General features: G+C 70.1%; 1 protein-coding gene across 3 annotated transcripts; it reads right to left on the bottom strand.

Annotated features, from left to right (window-relative positions):
* Window positions 1–68: 68 nt before the first annotated feature.
* On the bottom strand, window positions 69–10,884 carry SEPTIN12 (septin 12). Of its 3 annotated transcripts, XM_069809663.1 has the most exons (11): window positions 10,696–10,884; window positions 7,163–8,248; window positions 2,472–2,672; window positions 1,898–2,026; window positions 1,695–1,776; window positions 1,462–1,599; window positions 1,235–1,352; window positions 1,061–1,156; window positions 846–942; window positions 537–588; window positions 69–437 (listed from the first exon to the last, which is right to left on the bottom strand). In XM_069809663.1, the coding sequence occupies exons 1-11, from the start codon at window positions 10,748–10,750 to the stop codon at window positions 293–295; spliced, it is 2,199 nt and encodes a 732-aa protein (XP_069665764.1). In that variant the 5' UTR covers window positions 10,751–10,884; the 3' UTR covers window positions 69–292. The 3 variants fall into 3 exon arrangements, with proteins under 3 accessions (XP_069665764.1, XP_069665765.1, XP_069665766.1); XM_069809664.1 differs by lacking the exons at window positions 7,163–8,248; window positions 10,696–10,884 and adding an exon at window positions 5,597–6,104; XM_069809665.1 differs by lacking the exons at window positions 7,163–8,248; window positions 10,696–10,884 and adding an exon at window positions 3,344–3,468.
* Between the last annotated feature and the right edge of the window lie 1,273 nt (window positions 10,885–12,157).

Below are 12,157 nucleotides of genomic sequence, written 5' to 3' on the forward strand. Positions count from 1 at the left end.
CAGCAGGGTGGTGGCATGTCAGAAGCGGGGGGTCCAGCAGAAGGATGATGATGGTGAAGGCTGAAGGCTCTGGGTCGATCTTTAATGCTGTGCAGAGTCCAGGGGGGTCTGTGCCCATGGTGGAGCTTGGGGACGAGGGCTCGGGGAACCCAACCTGGGGCAGCCTGGCACTCTCAAGAGGCTCCTCACCCCAGGCAGGGTCCAGGCACAGCCACTGGTGGGCAGGGGACAGGCACTGCCACAGGGGTCCAGCGGTGACTCTGGGTAGGGGGGGACACGGGGACATGGTGGCTCAGAGGTTGCTGCTGCCCTCACCCTTGCCGGGCAGCCCGTTGAGGGGGCTCAGCGCTGGCCGGTTGCTCTCGTTCAGCCGCCGCACGCGGTAGCTCTCGTAATGGACGTTGTGGGTGATGTCCTTCAGGTCCTGCAGGTGAGACCTGCCCGGGGAGGAAGGGTGTCAAATCACTGCCCCCCAGCCCCCACCGCCCCCCCCCCCAATAGGGTGCCAGCACCCCCCCCCCCCATCCCCCTCTCACCGGATCAGCAGGTCCCGCAGGAGGGGGAACTCGCAGTGTGCCGGATTCTCCACTGCAAAGCAAGGCAGAGCGGGCAGCAGGGCTGGCAGGGTGCAGGCAGGAGGGCAGGGCGGCGGAGGGATGCCTGGGAAGTGCATCCCGGCAGGCTCCGGGTACCACCGGAGCACCGGCACAGCTCCATGCCACCATCTGCACCCCCCAGCACCCGCTCAGGCAGGGATGTGCCCATGGGTGCTGCTTCCCACGCCCCTGTCGGCCCCCCCCCCCCCATACCAGGGGAGGGCTGGGGGTGCAAGGGGCTCCGCTCACCTTCAATGATGCCCCACTTGGTCTTGCGGCCCAGCACTCGCTTGCCGTTCACCTGGTGCTCCTGGTCCGCCCCCACCACGGCGAAGGGGATCTTCTCCTGCCGGCACAGAGGAGCGTGCTCACCCGGGGTGCTGCTGGGCTCCTCCAGGGGCCGCCTCTCCCCCACTGTGGTCCCCAGGGGCCAGCATTCCCAATCCCGGCATCCCGACACTCACCCGAATCCTGTCGTTCAGCAGCCGGTCATCTGGGTCCTGGTCAAAGTCCTCCTGTGGGTACACGCTGATGGCGTGGGTCTTCAGGTCCTCCTGGATCTGTGGGATACGGGGCTTGAGCTGGGGTTGGGGGGGGACACGGGGCACCCTGGGAGCCCCTCAGGCACCTGCCCTCACCCGTTGCTTGAACTCTGCCCGTTCCTCCAGGGTGAGCGTGTCAGCTTTGGCGATCACCGGCACCACGTTGACGATCTTACTGAGCCGCTGCATGAACTCCAGGTCCAGTGGGCGCAGCCTGCCAGGGACCACCATCATCCCAGGGTGACCCGCACCACCATCATCCCCCGAGGGTGACCCCACCACCAAGCAGGGAGCACCCATGGGTACTGTGAGTGGGGACTCACCAGTGACCCGTGGGGGGGACAAAGTAGACACATCCATGGACCCGGGTGTCCGGGATCTTCCTCTTGCGGGTGATGAGGACCTCCTCACGCAGGTACCTCTCGTACTGCTCGTTGATGTATTTGATGATGGGGTCCCAGCTGAGGATGAGGAGTTGGGGGACAGCATCTGAGCTCAATCCCCACCCCAAATTGCCACCTACCAAGCTGGGATGCTGCACCCCGTTGTGTCGTACCAGTTCTCGTTGTTGATCTGGTCCCCAAACCCTGGCGTGTCCGTCACTGTCAGCTTCATCTTCACACCCTTCTCCTCGATGACTACGGGGCAGAGATGTGGGTCAGCAGGGACCAAGCATTGGGGAGAAGCAGGGGACTGAGGAGGGGTCTGAGGCCGTATCCGTAGGGTTGGTGGGACACAACCCCATGGTGGTGACCTTACCGTGGGTGATGGACTGCACCTGCACCGTCTTGGGGATTCGTTCCTCCTGGCCGGGCTGTGAGGCTTTGCGGCTCACCTTGGACTTGAAGAGCGTGTTCACCATCGTCGACTTCCCCAGCCCACTCTGCCCTGTGGGGACGCCAGCAGCTCCAGTTTGTCCCCCCCGATAGACTAATTCCCCCAGGGCGATAACAACTCAGTATCCATTTGGGAGCATCCCAGAGATTGGGATAGCTCTGGTTTGCACCCCCAATAAATTTAATCCCCCAAGGTGATAACAACTCAGTGTCCATTTGGGAGCATCCCAGAGATTGGGATAGCTCTGGTTTGCACCCCCAATAAATTTATTCCCCCAAGGTGATAACCCCTCAGTACCCACTTGGGAGCATCCCGGAGGTTGAGATGAGCTCACCCATCAGCATCGCTATGTTATGGGTACGGGATGTTGCTCCTCTCCAATTTATTGCTGCTTAAATCCCTTTAAATCTCTTAAAAGCATGATTCCCCTGGCACGGCGGCATGGCAGACAGGATTCCTGCCCCAATCAGGACCAAACCCCGCGTCCGGTGCTCACCCACAACCATGATGTTGAACTCGAAGCCCGTCTTCATGGTTTTGATTTTCATCTGATCGAGCACAGCTTCGATTCCCACGTAACCGAAGAGCTGGCAACCCGCCGGGCCGGACGCCGCGGTGAAGGGCATCTCCTTCTCCTCCTCCTCCTCCGGCACAGCCGACGGCTCCATGCTGTGCTCCTCAGGCTCCAGGCTGCTCCCTGCACGGGTGGGCAAAGGCGGGTGAGCCCGGACCCCCACGGTGCCCACCCCTCCGCCAGCACCGTTGCCCCAGCAGCAGCCACCCCGGCGGGCGCGCAGCCCCGGCACATTCCTGGCAGCCGGCGAAGCTCGGCACGGCAACGGGGCACGCCGCCCCCCCCCCGGCACCCCGCGGGCGGAGGGGGACCGGGGAGGTGCCACAGCGGCATCCTTGGGGCTGCCGTGCCACCGGCCAGCCCTGCCCGTCCCCTGCCGTGCCACCGGCTGCTCTGCGAGATGGTCGCACCGGCCACCGCCAGCCCACGCCGCCACCCGCGCCGAGACCACCTCCCGCCGCACCCGCTCCGGCACCGGCGCACCCCGGGGCTCCGGGCCGGGACGTGCCCGCCCCCCCCACCCCACCTCGTCCCCTGCTGGGGCGAGGGGCACCCGCCTGCCGCCCCGGGTGGGGGGTGCTGGGGAGGGGCAGCCCGAGCACCGGCACAACCCCCAGCCCCGGGGACGCGCAGGGTTTGCCCGGGGGGACGGTGCCCGGAGCGTGCCCCAGCTTGGGGGCCACCGGAGCCCCACACCCGCCCCAACCCTTTGTGCGGCGGCCTGGGGGGGCCCCCGAACCCTTTCTTCCTCCTCCTCCTGCTGCTGCCCGGCACGGCCATTGTTCAAGTCCTACCTCAGCGGCGCGGTGGCCTCGCTCAGCACCCCGCTACAGCCGGGGGGGTCCCCTGGGCGCCATCCCCATCCCCATCCCCATCAGCGCCGCAGCCCGGCCCCCTCTCCTCCGCCAGCCCCCGGCTGGCACCAAACCCAGCGCCGGCGAGGCTGCTGCTCCCACACATGACCAGCATGGCAATATCCCTCCCCCCTTCCCCCCCCCCCGCCCACCATCAACCCCCTCCCCGCCACAGCCAAGCCCCTGCGCCAAGTTTGCCGGTTGCCCGGTGGGGTGGGGAAGGCGCCCACCCGGCTGTGCCCACCCGGCACCCGGCACCGCTCGGCCTCCAGCCAGGTCGGCGCAGACGGGGACCCCCAGCACAGGGATGCCCCCCCCCCCCCCCCCCCGGCACCCATCACCCCCATGGGTAGCTGCGGTGGCACCAAAGGGGAGCGGGAGCGTTCGGCTGCGGGCATCATCCCCGCTGGTGCCCACTGGCTCTCTGGCACCGGGGACCACCCTGCACTGTGCCCCCCGAGCAGCACCCGTGCCCAGCCACAGCACGGGCATGGCACGGCGAGGCGAGGGGTGGTGGCCCTGCCGCCCACCCCGCTGCCGCAGTGCCCCACGGCGCCTGCGTCCCCCCGCACCGCAGCCTCCCCACCTGCCACATATGTGCCAGCCAGCTCTTGGCGTCGGCGATGCTCGAGCGGCAGCTTGCCGATGGCCGAGGCTGCCGAGCCACCCTGCCGAGGCCGCGGCCGTATGCCATGCAGCCTGGGGACGAAGGACATGCAGGCAGGATCTGGCCTGAGCCAGCCTGGGGGTACCAGGAGGTGATGGAGCCGAACAAACACGTTGCCACGGCAACAGCATCCTGGTGCGGGGAGCAGCCAGCACCCTGTGCCCACTGGTGGGTGCAAACCCACCGCCTCGCCTGCTCCCGCGGGTCGGGGTGTTCCTCGGAAGTGGCGAAACAGCTGGGGACTTCCTGGTGACAGCAGTGACACCCAGCCGGGGGGCCAAGGGGATGCAGGGTGCCTGCTCCTGCCGGGACCCACTCGCTGGGGTGCTCCACATGCAGGCAAGGAGGTGGCACCCCCCCAATGCTCACCTGGGCACGCCACCGCTCCGGGGGGACACTGGCCCCCCTGCACCCCCACCCCGGTCCCCGCCAGCCCCCGGCAGTGGGACAGATCCAGAACCAAGTGATGCAGCAGCTGCCTGGAGCCACCCAGGGTGGCCCGCCACCACAGGCTGCGTGCAGGCAGGATGTGGTGCTTGCACCCCTTCCCCCCAGCTCCCCGGGGTGCTCCTGGGGTGCAGCACCCACACAGGGGCTTGGCTGTCACCCACCACCTCGTGCAGCACCGAGCACACACAAAGAGCCGGAGAGAGCAGCGGATGGGGTCGTGGCGTGCGTGGCTGCACTGGGTGCTGCACCCACAACCACCTCCCCTGTGGGGCTAGAGCCCCCCCCGCCGTGTCCCTGCCCTCGCTGCCGAAAAGACCCATTGGCGATGGCCGGCAGCCGGGCGGCCACGTGGAAGCTCTTCGGCATCACCACACAGCTCCCGGGCTAATGGCTCCTGCAGCCAGACCTGTTCGAGGACTCATTAAAGATGCTCTTATTTTCCAGGCAGGGACGAGTAATCCCGGGTCCGTGGTCTCCTCCATGGATTTAATTACTGATGCGGGGCTAATTGGCCAGTTCCCTGAGGAAGCCTGTAATAAGGCTCCGAGGGTGGAGGGTGCTGGGAGAGGATGAGCTGGGAGAGGAGCTCCCAGCCTGGCCACTTGCCGTCGCGCCGAACTGGCCATCGGATGGGGAGAGCGTGGCTCCGGATTGGGTGGGTGAGAGGGAGCTGACCCCTCCAGCAAAGGGATGGAGGATTTGGGGGATGCAGAGGGAGAGATGCCCATCAGGCTGGTGAGGAGCTCACCACAGCTCTACCTGCCTGGCCGAGTGTGACCCAGAAATGCCAGCACCTCTCCCAGCACCAAACGCAACCCAAGGGGACAGCAGTGACAATCCCCATCCGCGGCCGGACCCTGAACCATCCTGCCTGGCTGGCTGTGACATGGGTGGGAGCCACGGCACGGGACTGGGGGCCACTGCGTGCCGGCACTGAGCAGAAGCAGAAGTGAGCCAGCGGGTGAAACCCCGTGCCTGCCCGCAGGGACCAGGGACCGAGGGGCTCACCCTGCCCTGACGGCAGCACCCCCCTGCCCACACGCTCCCCTACCCACTGCCACTGCGGCCATCCCTACCTGGGCGAGCTGGCCAGAGCTGGGGCTGCTCCCGCCGCCAAGAGCTGGTCACCGGGGCCAAATGGCTCCTGGGGTGCAAGGCGAGGAGGACGGCTGCAGCCCACGGCTCCTCCTCCGCTGCTCCTCCTCCTCCTCCTCCTCTTCGCCCGGGGCCCTGTGTGGGCGACCCGGGTGTTCGCTCGGCATGGAAGTGAAACACGGCAGTCGCCGGCTTGCTTGGCGCTTCCTCCCACGGGGTGTGGGACCGAGGGTGCCATGGCTGCCCCACGGCCACCCATGGGTGCCACCAGCTGAGGGCCGTGGTGGCCTCCCAGGAAAGGAAACGGCGCGTCCCCACCTCTTCCTGGCAGACAAACCGCTGTGCCTGAGCAGCGCCTGCCAGTCCCAAGCCATCCGCAGGGCAACCGGTGCCCACACGCTGCCCGCCGGCTCGCGCCCTGCTCCGCAGCCTGGGCGCGCCACGCTCGGTAGCCCCGCCGTCACCCTGGCTCATCCCCGAGCACCATCCCCCCGTGTCCCCATCACCCCGCCTCGGCCTTTAGCACCGTCCCCTCCACCCCGGCCAGATGCCGCGGGCAGCGACGGGTCGGACGGGCAGCTGGGCTGGCTGGGCAGCGCGGCCACAGGCATTGCTGGGGGATGATTCACCCCAGCCCGCAGCAGATGTATGGATGCCTTTGCCGGCGTCAGTACTTAGAGCCCGGCGACGGCGGCTCTCATGACACCCTAGCGAGACGGGCAATGAGCCCCAAGCAACTAAACAGGGAGCACCAGCAGTGGCGGCCGTCTCCCGGCCACCCCGGCGCCCTCCAGCCTTCCTCGGAGCAGCCGCCGGGAAGGGGGACGCTGGGGGTCCCCCGCCCTGCGCTTAGGGATGGGCACGGGCTCGGCGGTGCCCATGCCGGCGCGGTGGGAGCCAAAGGCACGGCTGTGCCGGGGAGCCCCGCGTCCTTCCCGCCGGCACGAGGCACGCGCTGAGCACGCCCGAGCGCATCTTGGCCCCCCGCCACCTCCTCCGCCCCCACGGGAAGGGAGGAACAGGATCCATCCCCGTGCCAAGGCAAGAGGGGATGAGAGGGGAAGAAAGTGCTGGATGTGGGACAAGATCGCAGCGATAGCCGGCACGCGCAGGGCCCCGGCGCTCGGCGCTGCCGCCGATGGGGCACATGTGTCCCGACCTGTCTCCCCACGCCGAGGAAAACAATTAGTGCCGGGGCGGCATGGGAAGCTCGCCAGGCACCCCGGGGCCGGGCGGGCCGGGAGTGCTGCCAGCGCCGCGCTCGGCTTCGCGCTGTACAGCCCCCCCTCCGCTACACGCCACGCACCGCGCCGTGCCGGGCGGCATAAAACGCGCCCCGTGGCCGCCGGCACCGGTGGGGAGTAGCGAGCCGGCGCAGCTCGTTCTGTCCCCAGCATCACCATCACCCTGCATCAATGCTCTCCCCGGCATCGGCAGCGCCGGGGCGGCTGAAGGCAGCCGGGGCTCACCGGGGAGGTTTGGCAACACCGCACCCAGCAAGGGGGTCCCGGTGGGAAGAGAGGAGAAGGGACAGGAGCGAGTCCTACCGTGCTCCGGCGTCACCGCAGCCCAGCCGCCGTCTGCAGCCTCGCCAGGAACCGCTGCCACCGTGCAGGGTCCCCACGGCCCCACCAGACCGGCGCTGGGGTTGTTTGCCCCGACTCCACCGGTCGGTGCCAGGGTCCCCAGGGCTGGCACCAGCACCAGCCCCCCGAGGAAGGCAGGCTGGGAGCTCACTTGCACCGTCTGCGGCTGGGACACCAGCTTGAAGGGAGCAGCTTGGGGGGCTGGCGGCGGCAGCCCCTCAGCCCTCCCTGGGGAAGGGGCAGCGGGGGCCGGGGCTGCCTCCCCCTGGCCCCGGGGCAGCGGTGGGGGCCGGTGGGCCAGGCCAGGGCTGGCACCGAGGCTGACCCTCAGCTGCGGCCGGGGCAGTGCGCGGGGGGCAGCGTCCCACCCCCCCGGCAGCCGCCCCTCCGGCCCCTCGGGGAGCGTGGGCAGCCCCAGGGCTGCCTCGGTGCCATCGTATGGGGCTGGGGAGGAGGAGGAGGAGGAAGGCTGGCGAGCTCGAGGCTGGGTTGCAGGGCTCCGGGTGCCCCATGGCGAGGGGTCCGGTGGGGGGGTCCCCATCCCCGGCTCCTCGGCAATGTGCAGGTCCAGCGCCGGCAGTGAGCCGTGGCTGGCGGCGGCCCCATGGAGGGGATGCTCCACCTCCGCCGGGAAGACGCTGCTGTGGGACGGGATCTTCTTCAGGCCGGGGCTGGTGGCCGGGGGGGTGCCCGGTGGCTGGGGGGGCCCGGTGGGCGCAGGGCTCTCCAGGCTGGAGGATGAGCTGCGGAGGCTCTCGCCGTCGCTGCCGGGCCCCGCAGCGAAGCCCTGGTGGGTCTGGAAGGAGGCAACGCGGGCGATGCCAGCGCCAGCAGTGCCGTTGGCTCGGCCGGCAGAGAGGCTGGTGCCGAGCCGGCTGCGCAGCACGGGGCTGGGAGCCGGGCTGGGGCTGGTGGCGGTGCCCGAGCAGGGTGGGTGGCTGGGCTGCAGTGGCCGGTGCCCGTCGCCGGTGCCCAAGGGCAGCAGGGACACTGGTGGGGAGCCGGGCGCCTCGTCCCCATCCTCCACCTCAAATGACTTCTTGAGCGCTGGGGACAGAGAAAGAGAGAGATGATGGTATGAGAGTGGCACCCAATGGCACCCGTGGCCGGTCACCCGTCAGGCTCTGCCCCCTCCCCAGCCGACCCCGTGGCCAGCCCCATGCATGGACCCCCAGCCGTGCCGTGCTGTGCCAGCACCTGGAGGTGCCCCCCACACAGCCAGGGGGGCAAAGAGCCGTTTGTGAACCCATCCCACATGGGAAACCAGCTCGGCACTGGCGGCCTCCTGGCCCTGACGCATTGTTCACTGCGGTTTTTATCATTGTTCCCCGTGGTTTATCTGCACCCGGCCAGCCGGTGCCGCCGGCTCCCTGTGCAGCACACTGCCCGCTTTATTCCCCCTGTAAGGGATCCAGCCCCGAGTAACCGGATCCCTGCCTGACCCTCTTCTCCCCCTGCATCCATCCAAACAGCCATGCTGGGAAGGATTCCTGCCCCCTTAACAGGGCATTAACCCTGAAGCCTACTGATGCTGAGGCAGGCCAGAGCTATCGCTACACACGGCAGTAACATCACAGTCCATGCTGGAGGCTGCAGCCAGGCCTCCCATGCGGCTTCACAGCAGTGACAGCAACCAGGAGCCCATGCCGCAGCCCCGGGGTTGCTGGTGGTGCGAATGTACCCCCCCCCCCGGACTGCCCCGCCACCCCGTGGGTATCACAGTGCCTGGCTCTGGTGCAAAGCCTCCTGGGGGAGCAGCCACCGGGCGCTTGGCAGCAGTGGGGGCCCTTCTCCCTCTGGGTACCTTGGCCCGGCCGGGCACTGCCGTGGCAGGTCTGAGCAGCTGGGACCCCCGCGAAGCCCCCGCGGGAAGGAAGTGCCTTTGCCATGCAGCCGCCCCCTCCCTCTCTCCCTCCCTCCTGCCGTGGTGCGAGGCCCCCCCAGAAGCTGTGCTCCTGCCAGCTCTGCCAAAGCGGCACCGTTTGGTGCCGCCAGCTGATTTCCCGGCCCCCGGAGTGTGCGGGGGGCCCAGGCCCCCACCGGGCAGCCTTCCTCACCCCCGTTGCCAAGCGGCGGGTGGCTGCCTCCGGCAGGGAGGCTGCGGGGGGGTGGCCCACGCTGCACCCCTTCATCCCTGCCGCGCCAGCATGTGCACCAGCGTGCCCCAGCATGGCACCCGCCGGCACGAGGCCGCCCTCGCCCTCTTCTTCATTGGCCTTATGGCTGCCGCCCTGGCTTGGCCGTGGTGCCGGCAGTGCCGGGGGCAGCAGGGCGGTGGGGGGCCCGTCCCTGTCCCCTTCCCGGCTCACCTCTGTGCCCGGGGCTGGGCAGGGGTCAGGGGCTGGGGCGCGGGCGCTGCTAATAACAGCTTTCCCCGGGGCAGGTATTTCTCTGGCCGGTCCTGTCCTGATCTGCCGGCCAGGCTGCCGGCGGGCCACGGGGCCAGCGTCCCCCTCCCCACATCCATCCCGCTGCTTCGGCACCGCCGGGAGCGCGCCAAAATGCCTCCTTTCACCCCAAACCTGCCCCTGGCCCTTGACCCATCCTCACCCAGACCCCAGACCGCGCCTGAAGTGAGGGGCACAGGGGGGGTAGCAGCAGCGGAAGGGGGGGTGGGATGCAGGGCAAGATGGGAGGGTGGCAGGGGGTGTAGGGAGATGGGGGTGTGGGGAGATGGGGGGGTGGGAGGGTGGCAGGGGGTTTAGGAGGGGTGGGAGTATGGGGTATGGGGGGATGGCAGGGATCGGGGAGGGGGTGCAGGGGGTGGGGGCGGCCCGGCAGCGGCGGGGTTAAGGTGCCCGGGGTAGGTGCACACATTCCTCCCCGGCGAGGGCAGCAGTAGCCCCGGGGTCGGGTTTCACCGCCCCCCCCCTCCCGCTGCGGCCCCCGGGAAGCGGCCGCGGATACTGGCGGGCGGGAGAAACCCAAACCCGGCCCGGCCGGCGCGGGGGGAGCGCGGCTGGAGGCGGCTCCCGCCCCCCCCCCCTCCGCAGCCCCCGGCCGGCTGCGTGCACACGCGGACACGGGGGGTGTGTGGGGGGGTGGAGTGCACATACGCAGCCCCCAGCCTCCCCGGAGCGCTTTGCAGCTCCCCCCCGTGCCCACCCCACGGGCGCATCCTCCCCCCGAGAGCACCCACGCCCCCCCCCCCTCCCGCCAGGCTCCCCCCGAGGGTGCGCTCCCCCCCCATGCGCAGGCCCCCCCCGGGGGGGGGGGAGCGCAGCCCCCCACTATGCCCAGTCCGCGGGGGGGGGGGGGGGTGATATCCCGTCTCCCTCCGATGCGCAGCCCCCGGGTGGGCATCTCCCCCCCGCCACCCCCAGCCCCCGGGGGGGGGGAGGAGGGCAGCCCCCCCCGATGCTCAGCTCCCATCCTCCCCCCGAGCCGAGCCCCAGTAGCATTCCCCCCCCCCCCGATACCCAGCCCCGAGTGGGGGTCTCGCAGCCCCCGGGGTCACCCACGGGGGGGGGTGGTTCTCGTAGCCCCGGCCGCACCTTCGAAGTCGGAGAGGATCCCGTCCAAGTGCTCCTTGACGGAGAGCCGGGCCATGCCGGGGCGGGGGGGGCCGGCGGCTGCCGCCCACCCGGGACACCCGCATGGGCAGGCGGCGGCAGCGCCGGGGAGGGGGGGAGCGGAGCGGAGCGGAGCCGCGGCTCAACCCCCCGAGCCCCGGGCCGGGACGGGACGGCGCCGGCTGCCCTCGGCGGGGAGGGGAAGGAGGAGGGGACCGGCTCGGGGGGAGGGGAAGCGAAGGGAAGGAGGGAAGGGGATGGAAGGGGGGAGGTGCTGCCCGCTCCCCCGCCCCGGCCGGACCCCCCCTCCGGCTCCCCCGGGCCCGGCCCCCGGAGCTCCGCCGGCCCCGCCGCCAGCCCCCCCCGTCCCGTCCCGGGCTCCCGGGGGGGAGGCCGGCAGCGATGGCCGGAGCTGGGGACCCCACGCTCCTGCGCGGGGCAAGGGAGGGGGCTCGCCTGCTTCCCCCCCCCCCCCCCCCCCCCTTAGTCGCCTATGATTCTGCTCGCTGTGGGTGCTGCTTGTGCCCCCAGCCTGGCTGGGGGGGTGTCCCAGGGAGGCTGGGGGGCTCTGGCCAGGCTGTACACCGCAGGGCCTGCTCCCCCAGGGATTTCCAGTTTGGGGTAAGAGGAGAAAAACGCGCTGGTGCAGGCAGGGCCGCCTGTGGTTGCCTCCCGGCTGGGTGTGGGGGGGGGGTTTGCTGGGGCGTTGTTGTCCTCTGGCGTGGCTGTCCCTGCCGGGGGCTGTCCCCCATGCCTGGAGCATCCCTGGGGACCAGCTGCAGGGGACCGCGCTCCCCATGAGCATCCCGGGTGCTCCTGCCCACGGCGAGTCCCCCCGGGGTGATGTAGGCAGCACCCCAGGGTGACGGTTTGCACCGGGGCCGCCCCCCCCCTTAGCCCTACAGGATGCTCAGGGTGAGGGGGCGTCATCCCTTTCCCTCCCACCCCGGCTGCCAAGGGTTAACCCCATCGCAGCCCTATCCCAGGATGGGCAGCAGATGTGGAAGGAGAAGGAGCTGGAAATCCCTTCTCCAAACAGGGGTCCCGCAGCGCAAGCTCTGCTCTTCACCACCCTCCAGCCGCCCGGCCACGAGTAAACACCCGCCGGCTGGAGCACATTCCTGCGCTGGGCCCGGGCCGGGGGTGCAGCCAGGCCCCAGCCCCGCGGGGTCCTGCCGGATGCGGCCCCCGCTGCGGCGTCCTTGGCAGGGGATGCGGGCCGTGGCCGCGACGGCCACGGTCACGGCCAGGTTTTGAGGGCATGCCGAGGTGCCCGCTGGCTCCCCGGGGAAGGGGCTGGATGGGCTTTCACCAGCTGCCCTGTGGCTTTTTGGGTGCAGGGGGAGCCGGGGCAGGAGAGCGCTGCTGGCCTGGGGGTCACACCGGGTGAGGGCCGGATTCAGGGTGAGCTGGGGAAGAGCGGCTTTGCTTTCCCGGTGGCTTT

The sequence above is a fragment of the Haliaeetus albicilla genome, chromosome 22, assembly GCF_947461875.1.
Source record: "Haliaeetus albicilla chromosome 22, bHalAlb1.1, whole genome shotgun sequence".
NCBI classification, from domain to species: Eukaryota; Metazoa; Chordata; class Aves; order Accipitriformes; family Accipitridae; genus Haliaeetus; species Haliaeetus albicilla.